General features: G+C 56.8%; 1 protein-coding gene across 1 annotated transcript; it reads left to right on the forward strand.

The window, feature by feature from the left end:
* Window positions 1–439: 439 nt before the first annotated feature.
* On the forward strand, window positions 440–15,884 carry RND2 (Rho family GTPase 2). The gene is made up of 5 exons (XM_035568413.2): window positions 440–608; window positions 706–793; window positions 12,701–12,810; window positions 15,204–15,338; window positions 15,613–15,884. The coding sequence occupies exons 1-5, from the start codon at window positions 507–509 to the stop codon at window positions 15,859–15,861; spliced, it is 684 nt and encodes a 227-aa protein (XP_035424306.1). The 5' UTR covers window positions 440–506; the 3' UTR covers window positions 15,862–15,884.
* The last annotated feature ends 6,492 nt before the right edge of the window (window positions 15,885–22,376 follow it).

Consider the following 22,376-nt stretch of genomic DNA (forward strand, 5'->3'; position numbering starts at 1 on the left):
GGAGCCCCCTTTTAAAATTTTTATTTTAATTTATTATTATTTTTTTTTTATTATTTAAATTTTTTGTTTTTTGGCTGGGGGAGGCGGGGGGGGGGGGAGAGCTGCGCAGCGGCAGGGAGGGGGCTCAGAGGAACCTCGGGGGAGGCGGTCCCGGGGTCCCGGGTTGGGGGGGGGGGGTCCCACCGGCAGCCCCGGAGGGAGGCACTGCTCCGGGGGAGGGGGGGGGGGGGGACACCGGGGCCGGTTCCCACGCTGCATCCCGGGGTAGCCGCATCCCGGCCAGGACCCGGCGGAGCGGGGGGGTGGGGGGGGGGGGCGGGGGGCGGGTGGGGGGGGCCGTTCCCGGGGCCGGCACCGACGGGAGGCGGCCGGGGGCGGCGGTGCCAGCTCGGGCCCTGCCCAGCTCCAGCTCCGGTTGGTGCCGTCGGGCCCGGGGGGGCGCGGCCACGGCGGGGCCGGTGCCGGTAAAGCGGCGGAGCGGCCGCGGGGGGGGGACACCCCGCACGATGGAGGGCCACCTGGCGCGTTGCAAGATCGTGGTGGTGGGGGACACGCAGTGCGGCAAGACGGCGCTGCTGCACGTCTTCGCCAAGGATTGCTACCCCGAGGTGCGCCGGGGGGCGGCGGGGGGCTGGGGGGGGGGGGGCGGCCGGGGCTCGGCACGGCACGGCTCGGCTCGGCTCACCCTCCCTTCTCCCCCCCTAGAGCTACGTGCCCACCGTTTTCGAGAACTACACGGCCAGCTTCGAGATCGACAAGCAGCGCACCGAGCTCAACATGTGGGACACCTCAGGTGGGTTGCCCCCCGGGGGAGGCCGGGGGGGGGGGGGTGTCTCCAGTTGGGGGGTGATGCCGCCGGGTCCTTGTGAAGGGTTTTTTGGGTGTCCTCTGTCCCCCTGCTCCGTGCTGGTGCAGCCCCCCCCCCCCGGGATGTTTCGGGGTTGGGTTCGCATCCGTGCATCCCCGGCAGCGGTTGTGTAGGGCCACCGGTGAGCAGCAGCGAAACCAGTTTTTGGGGTGGGAAGGAATGGGGAAGCCAAGCGAGGTGCAGCCGAGAGGGGAGACCTCGCCTCGGAGAGGAATGTGCTGCGGGAACGCGCCGGCCTTTCATCACTCGCTCCCCAACAGAGCTTCTGGGCTGCTTTTGTTTTTCTCCTCTTGTTTTGGCTTTGCCTCTTCGTCTGCATCCGCAGCTGCGATGCCGCGGGGAGCCCTAGGCACGGCTGTCCCAGCCCTCCGAGACCCTTCCCAAACTTCACGCTGCCTTTCTGGGGAGGCGTGAACTGCTTGGTGCAGAGCTAATAAAAATATTGGCCTTTTAATTTACCTCTGGCAACCTCCTCGGAGTGCTGTGTACACACGGCGCGGCTCAGTGCTGGGCTCTGCCAGCGTGGATACGTCGCAGGCTTGCTGATGCTCTTTCCCCATAATTTGTGAAGTCTTTATAACAAATGAAGTCTTCTCGGTGCTCAAGAGCAACAGTAAATTAAAGCCTGACCTCTGACTTTCTTTGCTCGTGTACACTCAAATTCCTCGCTATAATTTTGCATCCATCGAATTACAGCTGTAGGATCAGCAGAGGTCTACCTAGAGCAGTGGCTTTGCTGAGGCTTGGACTAGCTCTATCATGTAAAATGTGTTTATCGAGTCAGCTCTGGAGGCTTCCTGACCTGGGAGACCTCACTTTTGCTGCTTTTATGCCCCGAGACAAAAAGGGATCTTTTGCTTTGCCTGCTGTGCTGCGAGCCCTGGCGATGCTGCCTCTCGGGGCGGCTCAGGGTGCTGGAGCAGAGGATGCGCCTCGGCTCCTGGAGCTTGGCAGGGTGCTGTGCGTGGAGCTCAGGATGGTGGCTGTGCAGTCATTGCCTGCTGGATGGATCCTGCTGGGCTGGCGTGTCTGCGTCAAGCCCCTCGGGTGCGATACCCTCGATGCTGTCCTGCTCCGACCCGGAGCATCCGACTCCCAGCACAGCGGGAGTGACCGGGGTGCATCTGTGCCCAACCCCGGGGCTGGGACATCCTAGGGGGGTTCCAAACTGGGGGCTTCTGGGGCTGCTGGGAAGGGTCTGGGTGGGGTATCTTTGTTCGACGCTGGGCCGCTCTGCTCCGAGTGCCTGCCTTTCACGTGAGAAACTTCACCTTTGGAGAGTGCGGAAGCACACTTGAGGCATTGTGTGTTTTTTTAGGAATTCTCCGGAATATTTGGCTTTGATCTTACAAATCTTAAAAGAAAAGGACACGATAAAATGGCTTTAAAGCTGTGTATCAGCATCTGATGGTGTTGTGCATTCATTTTTACCCTTTTCAACAAAAGATACGAGTTTGGTGTTGATCTCTATAGCCAAGAGGACACGGACTATGATTCCTTCTCCCTTCCTCTCATGGAAAATGTAAGCCCTTTTTAAAAGCTTCGCTGTGGATAGAGCTCAGTAGATAGTTTTCCAGATCAATTCCTTTCTTTTGCAGCTTTAATTTGAAATACACAGGAACTGGTTCTTCAATAATCAGTCCTTCAAAGCAGTGCACAACAATTTTCTCCAGTAATCAAACTGACATTTTTAGCTGCAGACTGCAGTCTGCTGCTGAATTTCCTCCCTTCGGAGACGCTTGTAAACAGAAGCTTTTTGGTAAAAGAAGTTTTTGTGCAATAGCAAATTGAACCAGCTGAGCCGAAGGGATTCTGCGTGGCTTAATTGCCCTCCTCGTGCGGGATGACAGGCGCTGGGGTGCGCTTTCCCTTGTCTCCGTGCTACCTGCTGTCTCTTCTTAGCAGCTTCGCGGCCAGGGGCTTATTGTTTGTGCTAAATTCTACCCCAGCAGGAGCGGGAAGGGAGGCGCTGGGAATCCGCTCCCCTCCTTCTGTCAGGATCACCCTTTACATCTTAAACACTTGCCACCTCTTAGATAAGTAATTGGAACTGCAGGTCTCCAGGAATCAGCAGGCAGATCTGGACAGGGGAGCTGAGTGTTGATTCCTTGCCTCTGCAGCCTCTGTGGCAGCGATTAGCGGCTCTGGAAGCTGCACGGGGTGAGCTGAGCATTGCCCAGGCATGGGCATGGGGGCAAGGGCAGGTGCCCTGGAAAACTGCCGTGCTGCTCCCGGGTCCTCTTAGTACTCCACGCAAACTGGGATGTTGTCTCCTCCTGGGATGTGTAGTACTGGCTGGTGTTGGGAAATGCAGCCTTTCAGCCTGAATTTGCCCCTCCTGTGACGTTAGCAGATGGCAGGCGGGCTGGAAACCTAGTTAGAGAAACATTGCCATTGGGAGGGTAGGAGTGATGGGGAACCAAATGGCTCCCACGTAGTATTGGGACCCTGGATTTCCTCTAAGTGTCTTGTAACCATTTGCCTGTTGATTAGTTTTTCCAAGGCCGGAGGGTGACTCTGGAGACTTCCCAGCACTGGGACTCCTCCTTGATAAGGATGCCCTGCTCAGAGAGGGCAAGTGCAGGCTCTCTGTGCCTGCTGAAGTGCCTCGCATCCAGGTGCCTGTCAGGGAGAAAAGAGCCGAGCATGAGCCTGACCCCTCAGCCTTCCCCTGCAGGTGCTGCTTGCACTTTGGATTTCTCCCTCTGGAAGTCAGTCCCACCTCCAGGCCCAGTGGGAGAGTGCAATTGCTCCAAGTGCCATTTTCCAGTGGGGATGTCCCATCCATCCCCTCCTCCTGAAAGCCCGCTCTCCCTGCCATTTCCTAAAGCCTCAGTTAAAAAGCAATTTGACATCTCGGTGTGTGAGAGTGGGGTGCGGAGGAGACGGGGTTTGGGCTCTGATGGGCTCCTCTCATCGGCCACGCAGAGGACGCGGTGCTTCGCTGCCCTGCATATCCCCGTTCTGGCAAATTCTTTTCTGTTGACCCAAAAGCGCTTGGCAGAGAAACAACTTCTCTGCACGGCTCTCGTGGAGGTGTGGGGAAGCACCAGTCCAACCAGATGCCTGCTGGCTGGGGAGCGCTGCTCCCAGGGGGCCGGGTGCATGCTGGACGCTGGGTGCCGCTGCCTGGCACCTTGTAAGGAAGAGCTTCCAGCCCGTGCAGGCAGCTGGTGGGGGCACGGCTGGGTTTGTGACCACGGATAATGGTTCGTACAGAGCAGGCGAGCTGCATTGCTGTGCTTTGGCAGCGGGGAGGGCGTGCGGTCACCGCGAGGTGCGGGATGGGCAGGCTGGCTTCTCAGCGATGCACCAGCTAATTCCCCGTGTGAGCAGCACCTTTTGCTGGTGCACCTTTATTTAATTTTTTCCTTGGTGCACTTTTTGCTAGTGCACCGTTATTCATTTTTCTGCATGATGCACCTTTTGCTGATGCACCATTATTTATTTTTTTTGCATGGTGCACCTTTTGCTGGTGCAGGACCTGGCGCAGAGCAGAGGTGTCTGTGCCAGTGGCTTACGGGGCTGGCGCTGTGCGTGTGCTCATTGCCATCTTCCAAAGCTGTTGGAGAGGACTTTTCTCCCCTCTGAGCACTGCCATTCACCTCAGCCTGCCCCGGTTCAGCAGTGCCTCTCTGCCCACTCCGTGCTGCAGGTCACAGCAGGGGACGCACACGGCTGCCAGTCTTTCGCTGGGACTTGTCTCTTAAGCAGATGCGCTTTCAAGACAAGAATAACACTGGGAGTCTCTAATCCCTCCCCGCCTCCCTCTTTGCCTGCACTCAGCAAACAGTCTGCCTTGGTAGGGCTGTGTGGGAACCGCCAGGCTCTGATAACAGCCCCTTCGTTAGGGGAACTACCCAGGAATGTTGATGAGATTAGAGAGCTGAAAGGGGCTGACTTCAGCAATGGCATCTCCATGGATGCTGGGACCGGATTCCCAGCGCGCGGCTCCGGGATTGCCATGGCTGCCTCTTCCCAAGTGCAAGAGCAAGCTCGGCTTTGGGAAGAGTTCAATGCCACGGGCACTCTGAGGCAGAGAAAAATGTGGAGCTGCCCTTTCCCTACCAAAATAGCTCCTCCCATGCTCCCCGTTGAGGCTGGGAGCCTCAAACCGGCATACTTGTCTTCTGCCTCAGCACAAAGACATAGTTAAGCCTAAAAATATGTGCAGCTGGGTCACATTCTCAGGCAGGTCAGGAACCAGTCGGACAGAAGTTGAAAGAGTTGCAGCAGAAATGCTTACGCCGGAGTGGGTGGAGGCTGGAGCTGAGGAGACGTGACATGATGGGACAGGACAGGACAGGACAAGACATGAGAGTCCCTAGGGGACCGTTGGGCCGGGCTGGGCATGGTGTGGGTGCTGCGGTGCTGCGTGGCACAGAGATTAAGGCTGCTGCTCCTGTGTTTCCCTGCAGCGAGGCAGCATCTATCCCTTGTCCCCCAGACCATTTTGGGGTCCTGGGGGGATCCTGGGGCTGTTTTAACACCCATCAAGCAGCAGCTCCTTAGCCAGGTGGTCACATAACCCAATTTGCAGAAGATCCCCGGAGGAGGGACTCTTGCCCTGTCCTTGGCACATGGTGGCTTGCCTTTCCGATAGCTGTCACCCACCTGGCACCCGGGTGCCCCTCATTCAGCCTCGGGGAGGCTGCTGGGGACACTTCGTGGCAGGGAGAGCACCGGAGGAGCCGGTCGGTGCTGTGCCCCCGGCCCTGTGCCTGCGGTGGGGACCTGGGTGCAGCTTTCCTCCTGCCCCAGATCCCGAAGATAAGATCAACACCCGATTAAACGTCACAAGTGTACAGGCCCAGCCTTCCCTGTGGGGAGAAACCTTATCTGGTAGACGAGCAGCCGGGGAGGGATCTGCTGCTTGTGCACAGCAAACTGGAAATGTGCAGCATTGCATAAAGATAATTGTGCTCGCTCAACCCTCGGCTGCGTTCCCCAAAGCATGTGGTGGCTGGGCTGTGGGAATCAGTTGCCACTCCTAGTCCTTGTTGTATCCTGTAGAAGGGGTTACAGGCAGCCTGTGGCAATGCCAGCCACCCTTGTGACGTGGCAAAAGGGCCAGGAAGGAACTTCTGGTTCCCGTTTGCCTCTCGTGTTGGCTGCTGATTCCCAGCGTGATCCCCAGCAGCCTTGTGTGGAGCCAGGGCTGGGCACTGGGGCTGTGCTCCCATCCCAGGACTTGGTGGTGCTGCCCTGGAGAGGCCACCGGGGACTTCAACAGGGAGCCTCCACCGCAGCTTCCAGATCACCGGTGTGAGGGTCTGCAGAGGGGCCCAGAAATGCCACCTCAGCCCCTCCAAACACCGTTCCCTTCAACCTGACCACATCCATCCTGAAGAAACGCCAGCTGGGCTGCTTAGCAATCTACTATTGTTGTTTTTTTTGTGTGCGCGCATCACAAGAACGAGGTGCAGAGGTTAATTGTCCAAGCTGGTTAGCTGCTGCTGCAGTCATGCACTTTCCAGACGATTGCTTGCTCCATGTCATGGAACCGTTTCCTCCTCTCCTGGACTTAAGGGGTTTGCGGTCGCGTTGCACGAGCAAAGAAACATCGTGGTGCAGCCATCAGGAAAGCTTCCGTCAGAGTCCTGGGGTGATGGCCGTGCTGTCTGATCCGTGTCCCTCAGAGACCTGCACTGTGGGGCTCCCTCTGCTGCTTTTTGTCCCCCTCCAGCTTGGGTAGGATGCCCCATCTCCCCTTTTGGCCACCTCCCCTCTGGCAGGCAGGGCTTCGTTCCTCTGGCAAAGGGTAAATCCTTTCTGAACCCTTGCCGGTGAGGAGGGCAGAATCCCTTGTTGTGGCACAGCCCGCCCTTGGAGGGGCTTCTGAAGGGGCTGCACTGCTGAAAGCTCTTTGGATGTGATGGAAATGGCCCCTCCAGGTGAGAAACCACCTCTGGCTTTGCCTTGCTGTGCTGCTGCTGCAACACAAGAGACCTTGGTGCTGGCCAGGACACTTCATCAGCCTGGCACGTCACAGCTTCGCTGCGCAGGGGAGGCTGGCACGGTTGCAGGTGTTTGACTCTGTTTCACTCGGCCTCACGCTTCCTTCAGTCTCTAATGTCACTAATTACTTCTGCCTTTGGATCTGTGACCCCCGGGTTGTTGGGTCCTGGCTTCAGACCACTGTGCTGTCAGCGCCGCCGTTGTGTCTCAGAGTTTGTCACCAGGGCTTTAATTCCTGCCTCTTCACCTTGTCGCTGGGCTGGGCCGGACTCTAACAAGCACTGCCTTAGTGTCAGAAACGTGGGGTTTGTATCAGGGGGGTCGGCATTCCTCTCCCCTTCCTGTGGTCAGGCAGGGGCAGGAACCCTCAGGCTGTAAGCCCTGCTCGCAGGGACCTGTGGGGTGCTCAGGAGCGGTGCTGCAGCTTGCCAGGCCCCAAACAGGACCAGGCCTCAAACAGAACCAGTTGCTGGCTTGCTTGCAGGAGACAGGGTCTGGTTTCACCCTGGGAGGATGAAGCTGGCCTCTGAACTTGCCACGGTTTGGATATTGTCTCCTTGGTGTGCATCTAGTGCTGCAGCAGCTAATTTCCTGGCCGCCCGTTTATAAAGCCCATTAGCACTAACGATGTGGGGAACGAGAAGGACGTTTGCACGTTCTGGCCGGTTGTACAGCTGGCATGTGGAGCCACTGCTCTCTGAATGCTGCCCTTGTGAAGGTGCCGAGATGTTCAAGGCAAGAGCTGAGCCTGCAGAGCTCGCCGTGCTCATGGGTCCTTGGAAGCAAGTGGTGGTCCTCGAGAAACCCCTTGTTGGAGGGGCCGGGGGGGGGTCTGTGGTGGCTGAGGAGGGGGTTTTGGGGTCTGGCTGCCCTGCACAGGATCCGTGTTCTGACTTGGTCACCTCCTGAAGCTGCGTCATCCCAAATGGGTGTCCCGTCCTCTTCCGGGGAGCTCCTGCACCGAGCCCGTGACCCGCCTGGTTCTCAGCGGTGCTGGCTGGGCTTTTGTAGGGCCAGGCTGAGCTGAGTGACCATGGAATAACAATTTCTTTCATAGTCTGTCCCCAGGAGGATAAAGGGATGGGGCATGACCCTTGGGGCTGTTTAACTGTTGCTTTCAAGAGTTCCCTGAGGCTGAATTCCTCTTTTCCCCTCTACTGCAAACTCTGCCATTGTTTCCCTGGGCTTACTTCCCCTTTTCCAGCAGTGGGGAAATATTTTTGGGTGACTCCGTGCCCTCTCGTTGCATCTGCAGAGGAAATGGCAGCTCTGAAGCATCCCGGGTGTCTCGGAGAAGCAGCTGGGATTTTTGCAGGCTCACCATGGGGACTGGGCTCTTTCCTTGCCCAGGGTGTCTGGGACAGCTGCCACTTCTGTCTCTCCCATTCACTGTCAGGTTTTCAATCCAGCATTTTTATGCTTTTCCCCCGGGAGGAGACAATAGCTGGGCTGTTCCGTGGGACATGCGCCTTTCTCATGCAGATGCGCTGCCTGCACATGGGGTGGGGAGCCCAGGGATGTCCCCCCCAAGCTCAGCCTCCCTGGAGGGGCTGGGCAAGGGGCACGGGTGAGGGGCACCACTGCCCACCCGCTGCAGTCCCCATCACAGCTTCCTGCACCTGCTGCACTGGGGTTGTTCCTCCTGTGGGAATGGCGCAGATGTACCTCTTCTGTCTTAAAGGTGTGGTATAAAAAAAATATATTATTATTATTAACACCTTCATCGTCATCTGCCCTGGCAGAGGAGCAACTATTCGTGGAAGCCATCAAATTCACCTCATGTAATATTAACGTGCCTGGGGGAACTCCCATGGGGAGTGCCTGTGGGGATGGGTCGGGAGCTGCCCTGGTCCCACCCTGCCCAGCCTGAGGAGGTGGGAAAGGGGCTCGGAGCCATGCCCCTGCGTGCACAGCCCCTGCCTGCAGCAAGCAGTCACCCAGATAAATTTCCCTGCAACACAAGCCACGTGGAGATGCGAATTCCCAGCCAGAAAGCCCTGCAGAAGCTGCTGGGTTCCTGCGGATAAAGCTTTGGCTGAACCAGGGTTTGTTTCAGGGACTCCAGAAAGCCGGGCAGGATTTCTGCTTCCTTCTGCAAGGGACATTCTTGGCACTGCGGGTGGCACGGGGAGCGAGCCCTCTGAGACAAGTGAGATGCTGAAAAATTTGGCCTCGGCAGTGCCCTGGCGTGCTCAGCCCGAGCTGGCGGGGGGCTCCTTGCGGGTTTGCTCTCCTGGTTTGCGGCGTGCTATTGTGGGCTGGGGGGGTGCCCGTGTGGGGAGGCTCATTATCTCTCGGAGCAGCTAATAAGGAACAAATGAAGATTAACGCCGGGTTGGTATAGATGAAACAGCAAATTTCAGTCCTCTGCCCGAGAGCAGTGTCCCCGGGTCCCAGTGCCAGGCACTCGGAGGGGCTGCCAGCTGATAAGAAAGAGGAGCTATTCATGGCTGTACCCGCCTCTGAATTTCAGACAACAACCGTGTGGATTTTATTTTTAAGCTGTTTTTGGTGTCTGGCTCGCTCCAGTTTTCTCTCTTTAATCACGAACAGATGCACATAGGTCCTGTTTCTTGCAAACCTGGGTGCCAAGTGGGAGAATGAATCATGCAGTGCAGGAAGGCTGGATCTGCAGGCACATGAGCCTTGGGTGTCTGTGTGTTCGGAGGTGCCAGACTGCGGGGCTCTAGGGTGTCTTGCTGGAAGAGCTGAAAGGCATTGAGTGCTCGGAATCGATAAAGCCAGACACCTGGAGTTGTGGGAACTGAGGCTTTTGTGTTTGGGTTGTGTTTTTAATTGTTGTGCTTGATGACAAAGTAATAGATGCAAAAGCTAGAAAAATAATCGACCAGCGAGAATTCCCTGATTCAGCAGAGACATCTCCAAAGAAAGCTGAGGGCGGTGGGATTCTGGAGCTCAGCAGCTTCCCAGCAGTGCTGGACACACTGACCACGCTGAGCATCGGTCTCCTGGGGTGGGGAAGAGCCATGAGCACTGGTGTTTTTCAGCTCTCAGAGCTGGGTTGAGCTACCAGCGATGGTGCCGGGGCCATTCCTGCACCCCAGAGCTGGGAGCAGAAAGTTAAAGCACAGGGAGGCGATTTTGAGCTCATTAAGAAAACGATGCTCTCGAACGAGGGCAGCTTTTCCCTCCCCTCCTTCTACCAGCACCAACTGGGGGGTTTGCTTTTTGTTCCAGCAGCTGCTGGGTGATGGCCCTGCATGTCCTGGCACTGGTCTGGGGCTCATGGGACAAGTGGGGACCAGAGAGGGGCCGTGCTCCAGGCGCTGCAGGCTCTGCGAGCCAGTGACGTGCCGAAGGAAGCAGCAGGTTGCTACGATACAGTTTGCCGTAGCAATGTCTGCGCTGAAAGGAGCCAAAACCACCTCTACAAAAGGAGCATTCCTGGGCTGGGAGGGGGGGCGGATTTGTCTGCGGTGTTTATGTAAAGTGGAGGAGCCGCAGGGAGAGGATGCGCATGGGAACGCTTCCCTCCCGCCTGGGGCAGGGGCAGAGCCTGGGGCAGATACCCCGGTGTGCATGGGGAAAGGGCATGGCTCCGATAAAGGGTCCAGCAGATTTGAGCATGCAGATGCGTGCTGGATCTCGCATCCCACCCGGCAAATGTGCACTGTTAAGGAGACTGCAGGCTCGGTCTGAAGGGGAGCTCAGTCCTGCCTCGGAAAGCAGCCGCTGCTTCGCTGGGCACGGGGTCACCTCGCCCACGGGATGGGGCGGCTCACGGGTGCCAGCTCTGCCCGTCACGAGCTGAAGCATCCTGAGCCTGAAGCAAGGTCAGAGGTCTCCAGGGCCCCCCCTGCCCTAGCCTGCATCCTCCATCCCTGCTCTGGCCAAGACACTGCAGGCGCTGGCTCGTCCCCGTGCACGGAGCGTGACTTTCCCTCGAGGAAGAGGGCCGGGCTCTGCAGAGGTCACAGCCTGTTTCTGCTGTGCTGGATCCCGCTGCTTCTCCTCCCAGTGACTTTGCAGGGACAAGGAGCCAAGCTGTGGCTTCTCCCGCTGATGGGTGCCAGGGGTGCAGGCGCCCCTGCTGCAGCAGCACGGCTGGGTGCAGCTGGATGTCCCCGCAGCTGGATGTCCCCGCAGCTGGCTTTGCTGTGAATCCCAACACACATTGAGTGCTGGGTGCCTGCTCTGCGAGCAGCGTGGGGCTGCGTGGGCATGGCAGGATGGTGCTGGGGTCGTGCACCGCGGAGGTGCCATTGGTGGCTCTCCCCAGCATCCTGCTATGAGCTCGGCACAGGGAGGGCGAGCGGCCGGACCGCCCAGCAGGGAATCCACCCGTCCTCCTCTGATGCCACCCCCAGCAGATTCCCATCCTCCCCGCGACATCAGCCACCATCCCTCGTGGTTCTTCAGGTGCTGACCTCCAGCACGGGGCCGTGGGACGCGGGCTGGGTGCTGCACCCTGCGCCGGGCTGGGAAGCGCGGGGCCGGATCCTTCCCGTGGGGCCAGGGCAGGAAACGCCTCCGGTGCCCCCAGCCTGCTTCCGAGGAGGCCGATCCAACAAGGAGCCCGGTGTCTCTGCTTCCCCTTTTCATAAATAAGCAGCTGTTTCTCATCCCTGCAGGAAGTTTGAGCCATTGTAAAGCCAAATATAAAACCGAGAGAGTGTTTTTAAGCAGCGATGAGCTGATTGCTCCATTACTGTTTAGTGAGGCATTTACAATCACGCACAGAATGCGCTTCAAATAAAAACATTATGGGACAAAGGCTTTAATGCCTGAAATTCACATTGAAGGTGCGTGCGTGTGTGTGTGTGTGTGTGCATGGCAGCGCTGTGCAGGATTCAGCCCGGGCTCTCTGCCTGCTCACTGAGAAATCCTGTAGAATACAGAATCATCCCCTTCAATTTACAGCTTGTTCACCAAATCCTGGCACATCTTTTGTGCACAAAAAAAAAAAAAAGTATCTGCCTGATATTTTCCAGCATAAATCCAGAGCGAAAGGCAGTTTTTTTTTTTTTTTAACCTGTCTTAAACTCTCACAGTCTTTGTGAGCAAGCTCCCCTGTATAAAGACATCGAGAGAGGATAAAAAATAGCAGCAGCCTTCCTCGTGGCCTGCCTTCTCTCAGCTACACCTTCCTGCCGTTCCTAGAACAGCAACTGCATGACAAGTGATGGGATCGGTGTGCAAGCGGCAGAGGGAGGCATGTGCTGCTCTATGGCACCGCAGCCCTTCCAAGCTCCCTTTCCTTTCTCTTGCTTGCCAGATGCTCACACGTGCCGACGGCCCCGGTTCTAAGGGACCTGCGGGGAGCACTGGGGCTCCTCTCCTGCCCCGCCGGTGTGAGAAACAAAGTTGTGGTTTTGCAATAGAAGGTGTTTTTGCAGTGGAGAATCCCACTAACCTTGCATATTCAAAAGTGATTGTGCAGGCGTGACAGTGGCATAGCAGTGGGGAGTATGTTAAGAAGATAAGGGGAAGGTCCCGCTGTCCCAAAATAAGGAGGATAGCTAGGAAAAACAGGATGAGAAGTGCGAAATCAGTAAAAACAAAAATCATGGGCCCTCTAGGCACAAGAGAAGGAAAAAAAAAAAAAGGAAAAGGAGAAATTAACGGTTGGTCAAATAAAACTGTACGTGTATGGTATAGAAGGGCGTCGAGTAGGCTGTGAACCTGTGGTACTCAGCCAGTGAGGAAACAGGGGAGACATCAGATGTCGGGTACTAGGGGATATAAGGTTAGGATAAACTTTTACTGGGCGCTCCTGCTTGCAGGACGCCTGCCATTGCAATCGTGAATCAAACGGCTTCCCAGAAGGTCCCGTCTGAAGAAAATTACTGCGATTTTTCTCGCACCGAGCAGCCCGTGGATGGCACTTGCTGCTCACCGCTCTTCTCTCCGCAGGCTCAGCCTACTACGACAACGTCCGGCCCTTGGCGTACCCGGACTCGGACGCGGTGCTCATCTGCTTTGACATCAGCCGCCCCGAGACCCTGGACAGCGTGCTCAAGAAGGTGAGTGCCCGCTGGGTCTGGGCTGCTGGGACGGAGCCCCGGGTTTTTGCCACCAGGGCAAAAAGCTCCCTTGGCTGGAGTTCTCCTGTGGCTGCTGCCCGTGGGCTGTAGCAGAAAGCGAGGGATTTCCGTCTGCAAGGAGCCCCGTGAGCGATGCAGCCCATGGCAGCGCACTTGTGGGGTCTGCGTGCGTGCACACATGCAAATATGGGGGCAGGGAGAGATGTAGGGCATCGGTTCTGTTCCTCGTGAAGCCCCTGGGGAGCGGCGTGCATCCCTCGCCACCAGCCCACGTGCTGGGAGTGGGAAGTGGCCCCTGGTGCCAGCAGGGAGCTCGTTTTGCTGGCTGTCCCCTCAGTTCGGCCTCTGCCCGCCCAAAAAAAAGGCAGCAATCGGTTCCCTGCAGCTCGCCAACAGGAACAATGAGCTGTGGCACCGAACTTCAGGTTGTGCTGAAGCCTTGGGCTCCTACTCAGCTGCTGGCGGGGCTGGGAGATGGCTCTGGGGACCAGGGGACAAGGGGAAAGGACCCTTGGGGTGGCTCGCCCAAGGCACCCATCTCGGGGGCAGGAACCTTTCACGGGGCTGGAAGCTTTTGCTGCTCGACTTGGGAGCCAGCAGGACGAGAGCACAGGCAAATCGCCCGTCCCCTGATGAGATGCAAGCCCACCACTAATTAGCGGGGCTGGGGTTTATCGATGGCTCTTCATGCTCCTCGTGCGAGCCTGCTCTGCTCGCTGCAAGGTCTTCCCTGCGCAGCCTCGCAGCTGCTCCCAGCACTGTTAGCAATGCATTTTTGATACGGTGACTTAAATTAAGCCCTGAATCACAGGGGATTTCTTAAGTGTCTCTGAGCAGATGCCTTGTTTCCTTTGGTGCAGGCTCACAGCCTATGGAGGCGAGGTGAATTCCTAAGGCACCATGAAGTTGAAATGGGTTTTAGCTGCTGTTATCAGGCGAATAAGGAGAATAACACTCCCTATTCAAGCCGTGGGCAAACATGCTGGTTCAGCAGGGGAAATTTTTATTATTGCTGCCCTTCTGCTGCCTGGCTTGCCTGTACAGCTTGTGTGGTCGAAGGGAAGGAGCCACCCGAGAGCAAACAGCATCTCGTTTCACACAAAGCGGGTTTTCACAGGGGGGGCACCGCTGCTCTGACATGGCCGGGTGGTGCAGCAAACCTTGGCACGGCGTCAGTTGTGTGAGAAGAGGGTCACGGCTCTGTCCATAGCCTAGGGACCCCGTTACAGACAGCTTGCTGAGAACAGACCCTACAGCTCCCTACAGACCCTACAGAGCAGGGATTTTCATCCTTCTGGTGAATTAGGGTGTTTGAATTCCTGCTCCAAATGAACTGCAGCATCCTTTTCATGCGGCTCTTTTGGGGCATGCTGCTAGGCCAGTGGGGACACGTGGGATTCCTGGCAATGTCCCCAGCAGGGAAGGGGGCTGTGGGAAAGACTGGAGCCTGTCTCCTGTTGGAAAACATCATTTTTTATCATTTTGCAGTTGCTTTGGTCTGATATTGCTTGAGCGAAACCTGTCCTTCTTGGCCTTTCCTTTCCCCACCGGGTTCTGGATGCTTGCCTGTGGGTTGGGTTTTCTTCCCCTTCTAATTGCTTGGGGTATTTGCCCAGCGGTCAGGCAGCGTGGCAGGCATTGCTAGTTCCAAGTGACATCTTTAGCTGGTGACAGTCTCTATTTGACATCTGCCTGCTGCTGGAGCTCTAAAAGGTACCATCAACATGAAGGAAGTGGGTGTTTGCTCTGGCCTTCTCCTTCCCTCGCTTCAATCATTTATTCCCCTGGCTGGAGCTGTGCTCTGAATGTCTTAATGTCCTTAACATGTGGCTCCCAAGAACAAATAACGAGCGTGCTGTGCAGGCAGCTCCCCGCTGACTGGGACTCAGGAGGTCCCCCAGGGTGACCTGAGGAGTCCCAGACCTGTGCACCAGGCCGTGCAGTCGTTATTTTTCCATATTCCTACCCAGGAGGGGTCTTCAGTGGCTCAGCACAGGGGACTGCAGCTTGGATGCCACAGGTTTGCAGCAAGTGAGCACAAAGTTAGCTGAGAGCCACCCTGATGTTCCCATCCTTGCCTGGGGCAGTCATTAAGGTGCCCTGACGAGCTAATTAGCCTCTGAACAGCTGTGACCCCAGTTCGGAAAAGCCGTGCACAGCTCCAGCAAGCATTGGGGTGGCTACAGGGGGCAGCCCTGGTGAACCCCAACTGGCGGGACCCCAGGAGCTGTGCAGGGCATCAAAAGGGCTTTGGGAGCATTGAGCTGAGCCCCTGCCTTTGTCATTCCAACCTCGGCTCCTCTGCGGGCTGTCAGCACTAAGCGGAGCCCCTCGTACAGCCAAGCACCTTCTCTCTCTTGTCTCCGCTGCAGTGGCAAGGGGAGACTCAGGAGTTCTGTCCCAATGCCAAGATCGTGCTGGTGGGCTGCAAGCTGGACATGCGGACGGACCTGAACACGCTGCGGGAGCTTTCCAAGCAGCGCCTCATCCCCGTCACGCACGAGCAGGTGGGTTTCGGCGGCCACCCGTCCCCGCAGGGCTCTGCGGGTGGTGGGGACGTTCCCTGGGGACCTCCGAGGACAAGGAGGCTCAGCAGCAAAGGACCCGTTGTGGGTTTTGGGGACTGCTGTGGGGACACGGGCTCCGGAGCTGCGCCTTGGCTGTGCCAAGCAGGTGACAGTCCTGGAGAGGGGACTCCGGGAGGGAACAGAGGATGCTCCTCACAGGGTGCTGAGGTCCTTAACACCCCCTTCCGTTCCTCCCCGCCTCTCCGGGCTGCAGGGCAGCGCGCTGGCGCGGCAGATCGGGGCGGTGGCGTACGCCGAGTGCTCCTCCAAGGTGTCCGAGAACAGCGTGCGGGACGTCTTCCACGTGACCACGCTCGCCTCCGTCAACAGGGTGCACAAGAACTTGAAGCGCTCCAACTCCAAGCGGGGACTGAAGCGGGCGTCACAGATGCCCGGCAGGACGGACTTACTGAACGACACGGAGATCAGGAAAGACCGAGCCAAGAGCTGCTCCATCATGTGAAAAACAGGGCTGTAAATAACGTGTGTGTGTTGTCCATTTTGTACAGTAAGCGGCCAAGACCAGGGCACGGCGCTGGCTGCGGGAGCCAGCCTGCCTTTCCGAAGCCTTTCTCGGTCTCTGTAGGGCCAAGCAAAGGTCCCAGCTGCAAACCGGGGTGCGGGAGGCACCCCCCACCGCGGAGACCCCTGGGTCGGCTGCCACTGTGCTGATTGCTTGGGGTAAAGGAACCACTTGGCAGAGGAGCGTTCGGGTGCTGCGAGGTCCGCGGTTGGGTGGAACAGAGCAAAAGGGAGCGATGCTGCGTGCGTGCCGCCCTCCCGTCCCCACGGCCCAGCCTCCGGGTGATGATACACGGACGGCGCGGGGTGGGGGGCTCGGTGGGACCTGGGCTGGAGGCTGGGAGGGGGGAACCGTGAGCAGCAGGGGGATCAGGAGACGGTCCTCTTCCCATCTGCCTTTAGAAGAAGTGGTGTTTGAGCTGGTGCTGCCTGCAGCTGGGCTGGACGGGGAGCCCCCAAGGAAGGTGCAGGGCTGGGGGAGGCTCCTTAACCTGGCGAGGCACCACAGCAGGCCCCCTCCTGCGGAGAATGTAGGTAGGCATCTCTTCTCATGGTGCTTTAGATACTTGAACTCCCGTCAAACTGCAGCGGCATGGATCTGGCTGCAGGGTCTGTCCTCGTAGATGCATCCTGCAAATTGTGGTTCCCTTCAGCAAGCAAAAGCCGCTCGGGAGCTGGTGGCCCAGCTGCTACCAGCCTGGTTCCTCATCGGGCCGCTCCCTGCCGCGGGCAGGCGTGCCGCCAGGCACGTGGCTTCCCCAAAAGCAGACTGCAATAGCAGCCCATGTCCTGTTCCCCCGCCCGTTTCCAGCTGCAGATTGTGTTGCATGGTGCTGTGTTTGTCTGCTACAGGTACCCAAAAGGACTGTACGCGTCCCTGCACCCCGGCCCCGCCGTGGCAGCGGGAGGGCAGGTGCCCCCTGCCCCTCCTGTACAGCCTGCTGCTGCCAACACCTCTCATTGCTTCTGCTGCTGCCCTCTCTAAATGCCTTTGACTACAGTGTTAGCCTTGACCTAATGTCACATAGACACTTTATGGAAAAAAAAAAAAAAAACAAAAAAAATCTGCTCCATTGCCAGTTCCAGCTGTGTCAGTGGGCTACAGAAAACAAATAAACATCGTTGGAAAATGCACAGTGCTTGACTCTGTTCATTTTTAACAGTCAAATAGTTATCCTCTCCAAATGCCTTCCTGCCTAACTTCTGTTTGTATCCCCATGGCTCTCTCCAGCTCTTGAAATACACTTGTGCACACTTGAGCGGGAAATGCAGAGGCCTTAGCTGCATGTAGTCATTTGGGAGCGAAAACACCTGCCTCGAACAACCTCCATCTTGAATCCTCCGATACCAGGCAGCATCTGCAGCTTGTCTGTGCCTGATGCACCGATCTGAGCTGACGGGAGATGCCCCCATCCTCACTGTGTCACGAGTTGCAAGTGAAGACGGCTTTTGGCTTAATATTTTGTGTCTCTTCTCCCACCCAGGGCTCGGCCTTCAGCTGCACCACGGAGGCTGTTTGGGAAACTGGAGAGGCTGAGTTACCAGCACAAGAAAAGCTCAAGCGGTGACTGAATGCTCTTGTGCTGGGTGCGGGGTGCAGGAAAAGGGAAGGAACGGAGCAAGGCGCTACGCCAGGAACAGCCCTCAGCACCACGATTGCTTTCTCTTGCTCTGCAGTGTCCCCAGAGCCTTTGTAACCACCATCAGTGACCAAAACCGTGCCCCTGCTCCATCAGTAGCAACCGATGGCTCACAAGAGTCACCACTAAGTCCTTTACCTGCACACGTTTGTCCTCATCGTTCTCATGTGTTATAATTGCTGTCTTCCCTCTCTCCATGTAAGCACAGCTGTGTTTTGCAAGCACGTCTCCCCTTTCCTATCATCTAGCATCTTTTGGGCTCAGACCGCTTTTGAATTTAATCTGGCAGTCTCTACAAATGCGGTTTCTGCTCTGCTGATGAGTTTAAGCTCCCGGTGGCTCTGTATTAACTTGCTAGCTCACCCTATAAGCAAATCTCCGGCAGTGGGCAGCGGTCGTTGAAACCGAGCTGGGAAACTGAGGATGGAAGGAGGGCAGGATGGCAGGACGGAAGGACATCAGGACATCAGGATGGCAGGATGCTCACACCAGCCACTTGCCCTGCCTGTCCTGCTGTTGCCTGGTGGCTCCCCATCTGACCACAGCGCTCTCCCATGTTGCTGGGCCACTGGTGTGGGAACCCAGCTCAGCCCTGGTGGCCCTGCCTGTTTGTTCTGCTGCAGCCACAGCTCTGCTTCACCTGCTGCTGAAGGCAATTTTCTTTCTACGTTGAACTTCCCAGGCTCTTGCTGCTCAAAAGGCCCTCGGGGATGGATCGTGGCAGTGTAAAGACACGTCCCAACAGCAGCTCTGCAAGAACCGTCAGAATTAATGGCAGCCAAAGCCCCTCCAGAGACTAAGGCAAGTGAAGCAGCCTCCAAGACCATTTATCATCAAGTAGCTGAGTGGGATCCTTGGACGGGGTGAAGCACAGACGTTAAAACCCACAGGGGTAAGCCCCTACATCCTCACTTCCCATCAGCAGGCTCCTTTCTTGCAGGCACGTGAGCATCGCTGCTGCTGCAGGTGGCTCAGCTGCAGAACCCAGGGCAGCCAAAGGTATTTGGGGTTGCTGACCCCTAAAGGAGGTGGTTTCCAGGAGGATGGAGCTGTGTCAGTGCATTCACTACTCTGCACGATACCCAAGGGACCTCGAAGTGCTTGGGGCATTTGCCATGGTCTGCTTGGAGCATCGTGGTGTGGGACAAGGGCTTCCTTCATTCCTGCTGGAGGCTACGAGAAGAGAGCAGGCAGCACAGATATTGGGGCTGCTTTGGGGCACGAGTGGCCCCGTCCCACACCCGGCCAGCTGCCGTGTGTCCCCAGGGCTGCCCGCTTGCCCCACTGGGAGGGAGCTGAGGGCACCACGGGACCGATCCGGGCGGTGACAGATCCCAGCAGCTGGCTCCAGTTGCCGTGTCCCATGCTGGGGCTGGGGTCAGGGCACAGGACCAAAAGCAGAGCGGCATTCAGGATGGGCTCCCCAGGCGAGCTGGAGATGCACCGAGCGTGGTGGGGTCACCACGGGCAGGCAGGGCCAAAAAGCGGGAGGCGAAATGTCAGCGGCAGCAGAGCATCAGGCAAGGGAGCGTTTTGGGGGCTTTTTTCTGGGAGCCTGAGCCGCTTAACTCCCGCAGTGCTGCTGCTGACTGCAGGCACCTTGTTTCTAGAGCGCTGCAAGGGTTGGGTGGGCAAGTTAAACCTCTGGCTGTCCATACGGGGATTGGAGAGGGAGATTTATTCCCAGGTGATCTGCTGCACGATTCCTGCGATGCTTTAGCACGTGGACAGGCTGTTGGTTGGAGGCTGAGGTCGCACCCCAGGATGGGCTCCCAAATCCAGGGGGTCTCGGCTGGCAGGGGCAGAGCACCTGGTGCTGGGCAGCTGCCCTGTGCCTCCTGTCCCTAAGCCTGGAGCTGAGCCAGCAGTCAAGCAGTGCCTTCAATGAAGGATCCAAAACTTGACTTCTCTCCCTTGCCTCCTTTCACTGAGCGCACAGTGAAAAATCTGTGCCTTCGACCAGAGTGCCAGTGGTTGGAAGTGATCATAAAACCTTATTGTCACCAGTATAGATACAGTAAGTCACACGAAGGATTTTGGGGACCCAATGGCGCCCAACCCCACAACATCCTCCAAAGCGAGGGAAGGAGGACACAAACCTCGAGGTTTTTCCCTCTGCTTTCCACGAGGTTCAGCCAGGTGACGGCTCTCAGGCACGCTCAGCACCCAGCTGAAGCTGCAGCGCCTGGTTTGGGGTTACACGAAGGGGGCAGGACCTTTTGCTGAAAGCTTCTGGTTCTGTTTTTTTGGGTTTATATTCTGTACTGAAGGGAGATGCCGTTGCTGTCTCCCTGCTCTCCTCGGCGTAGCTCTAACTAGCTGGAAGCCAGTGGTATGAAAATAATGATATTGGAATGAAAGCGTTCTGTGCCCAGCTGCTTCTAGAACAGCCAAAAAAAGACTGAAATGAAAAAACGTGTAGCAGCCAAGAAATGTGCATTCTGCCAGAGTGAACGGGACCAGAGCTCGGCTGCAGATCTTGCCAGAGCTGAGCTAGACGTGGAAAAGCACAGCCTGCTGCAATCTAATGAAAACCAAAATGTAGCTGCTGCCACGGCTGAGCTGAACCCAAAACACGCATCTGCCACGCTCTCGCACAACCCAGACATCAAGTGTTTGAAGTCATCTTTGAAAGCTTGGGCTTCTGACTTCAGAGTGGGATCGATTCTGGGCAGCTGAGTGCCCCCGTCCCCTCCTGGTCCCCTCCTAAGAGGACCATGAGGGCTGCTCCGTGCGGTCCCCATTCAGCACGCAGCTTAATATTCTGGCAGTCGCTTCTCCACCGGCTCGCAGGGCTATAAAGGGTGGTTGGCCTCCCACAGTGGCTCATTTAAGCAGACAGCAGACTTTTCAAAGGAGCCTCTCTCCCTCTCTCTCCATCTCTAAAGAGGAATAAACAAGATAAAACAAGAAGCAAATTCAAAAGGAGCAGAGAAGAGGGAAAAAAAATAAGAAAGAAAAAATAAAGTGAAAGGAGGAAAGGAGATCTACAGACCCAGAAGAGACCAGATAAAGCCACAGTTGGGTTCCTACTCCACCAAACCCAACCAGCAGCCTGCCTGTGAACAGTCAGGGAGATTTCTCTTTTATATATATGGCAGTAGATGGAAAAATAGATGATGAAAGTGGTTTGTTTTTTTTTTTTTTTATTTTTTCCTTTTTAGCATGGGAACAGCTCCAAGAAAGCTGCTGGAGTTAATGGCAGGCGATTTGGGAATAAACAAAAGGCAACAATATGCCCGTGCACAGGATGTGAGCGGCACTCACCGCCTAAGGACCAGAGCTCCGAGCGCTGCGCTTCTCCTAAAAAGCACCGGCTAATTAGGTGCTGAGCACACGAGCAACGCCGTCTGCAGCGGGAGAAATCACCTCAGACCTGAGTGATGTGGCCTGTGGGGTGCAGCTTTGGGAGGCAGAGGAGCCGGAGGTGCTGCCCCCAGAGCTGGCAGCAGCCGGGCACGTTCCTGGGGGGCTGCGGATGGGCCAGCCCCAAAAAACAGAGCCGAGCAGCTGTGAGGAGTGGAACCGCCGCCTGAAAGCCAGAGCCAGCAAGCGATGGGGGACATGAGGCCTCTAATTAGTGCCTGCAGGAAAATGAATGAGCAGCGCTGCCAGTGCAGGTGTCCTGCCTGGAAAAGCGGTGCGGTAGGATGGGGAAGGGTGAGCAGGAGCTGCAGCATCTGGGGAAGGAGGCGGGTGTACCCGGCGGACTTAACTCTCTCTTTACTCATCTCATCAGGATCTTACCACAGGGAATGGGCACGTCACGGTAAGGCCAGTTAGGTCCGCTAGGGCGAGACCCTGCTTATAGGAAAGGAGAGGGTGTCTTCACCAACAAATGTCCCATGACAATTAATATCCAGTTATTAGGAACACCTGAGAGGTAAATGGATCCCTGGCTCCTCATTACGCACCGTCACCTTGTATTACTGAGCTCTAGTATTGATCACTGGGATTTGCACGGCCCCAAGCTTGTAAATAAATGACTGTCTGCTTCTGCACACGTGGCAACAGGTGCTTTCCCCACGAGCAGTCCTCTGTTATGGATGTACATATAGCTGGAGCCGTTTTAGGCGGCTTTAACTGAACCCTGAGGGTCTGCTCCTGCTTGGTGGCTGAATGTTCTCCTCTAATGAGTCCCCTTCTGCATCAGAGCAGGGACGGATTTGTTGACTTGCTCTTAGGGCTGTTGGAGTAGGGGTAAGGCACAGGTGCTAACACCCCCACGCGAAGGAGAGGCAAAGGAGGGGAGTTTCAGCACGAGCTGAGAAATGAAAATGCGGCTGCACATCTCCAGGAAGGAGGGTTGCTTCTCTCGTCTCATGGTGCAAAACCACGTAAATAAATGGTGAATAAACACCAGGTAAATAAATGGTGAACCAAGCGATGCCAAGCCTAGTGGGAAAGCTGCCAGCACGGAGCTGCTCTGCCCCCCCCCAGTATCCCTTGGTGCTGATAACGGGCTTCCAGCCAGGGAGGGGCACTCGGCTCTGGCTTTTAGAGGCTGCTGAGTTATCTCACACGCTGAGAAAAGCGCATTTGTGTGCGCTGGGCTCGTTCACAACAGCGCTTTGTCTGCAGCCGCTGAGCCCAGGCTGCCGTAGCTAATTAGCCCGGAGAAATGGGCATTCTTGCTGCAGCCCTGGTGTCACCCAGGGAAGAGGGACAGGCTGCAGAGCCACTTCCCAGAGCTGTGCCTGCCCCCCGCATGGAGCGGGGGGTCTCTTCTCTCTGCATTTGGGCAGGGTTTCGTGGATTTGCATCCCCAATACGACACAGGAGCTGCTGCTGCACACTAGCAGCAGGGTGATCAGCA

Source organism: Cygnus atratus, chromosome 25 (genome assembly GCF_013377495.2).
Source record: "Cygnus atratus isolate AKBS03 ecotype Queensland, Australia chromosome 25, CAtr_DNAZoo_HiC_assembly, whole genome shotgun sequence".
Taxonomy (NCBI): domain Eukaryota; kingdom Metazoa; phylum Chordata; class Aves; order Anseriformes; family Anatidae; genus Cygnus; species Cygnus atratus.

Excerpts from the sequence above, each read along its gene's own strand:
- RND2 (XM_035568413.2), top strand. The coding sequence starts at position 507 with ATGGAGGGCCACCTGGCGCGTTGCAAGATCGTGGTGGTGGGGGACACG. Across the intron at positions 609-705 it reads CCAAGGATTGCTACCCCGAG|AGCTACGTGCCCACCGTTTT; the intron begins GTGCGCCGGGGG and ends CTCCCCCCCTAG. Across the intron at positions 12,811-15,203 it reads TGGACAGCGTGCTCAAGAAG|TGGCAAGGGGAGACTCAGGA; the intron begins GTGAGTGCCCGC and ends TCTCCGCTGCAG.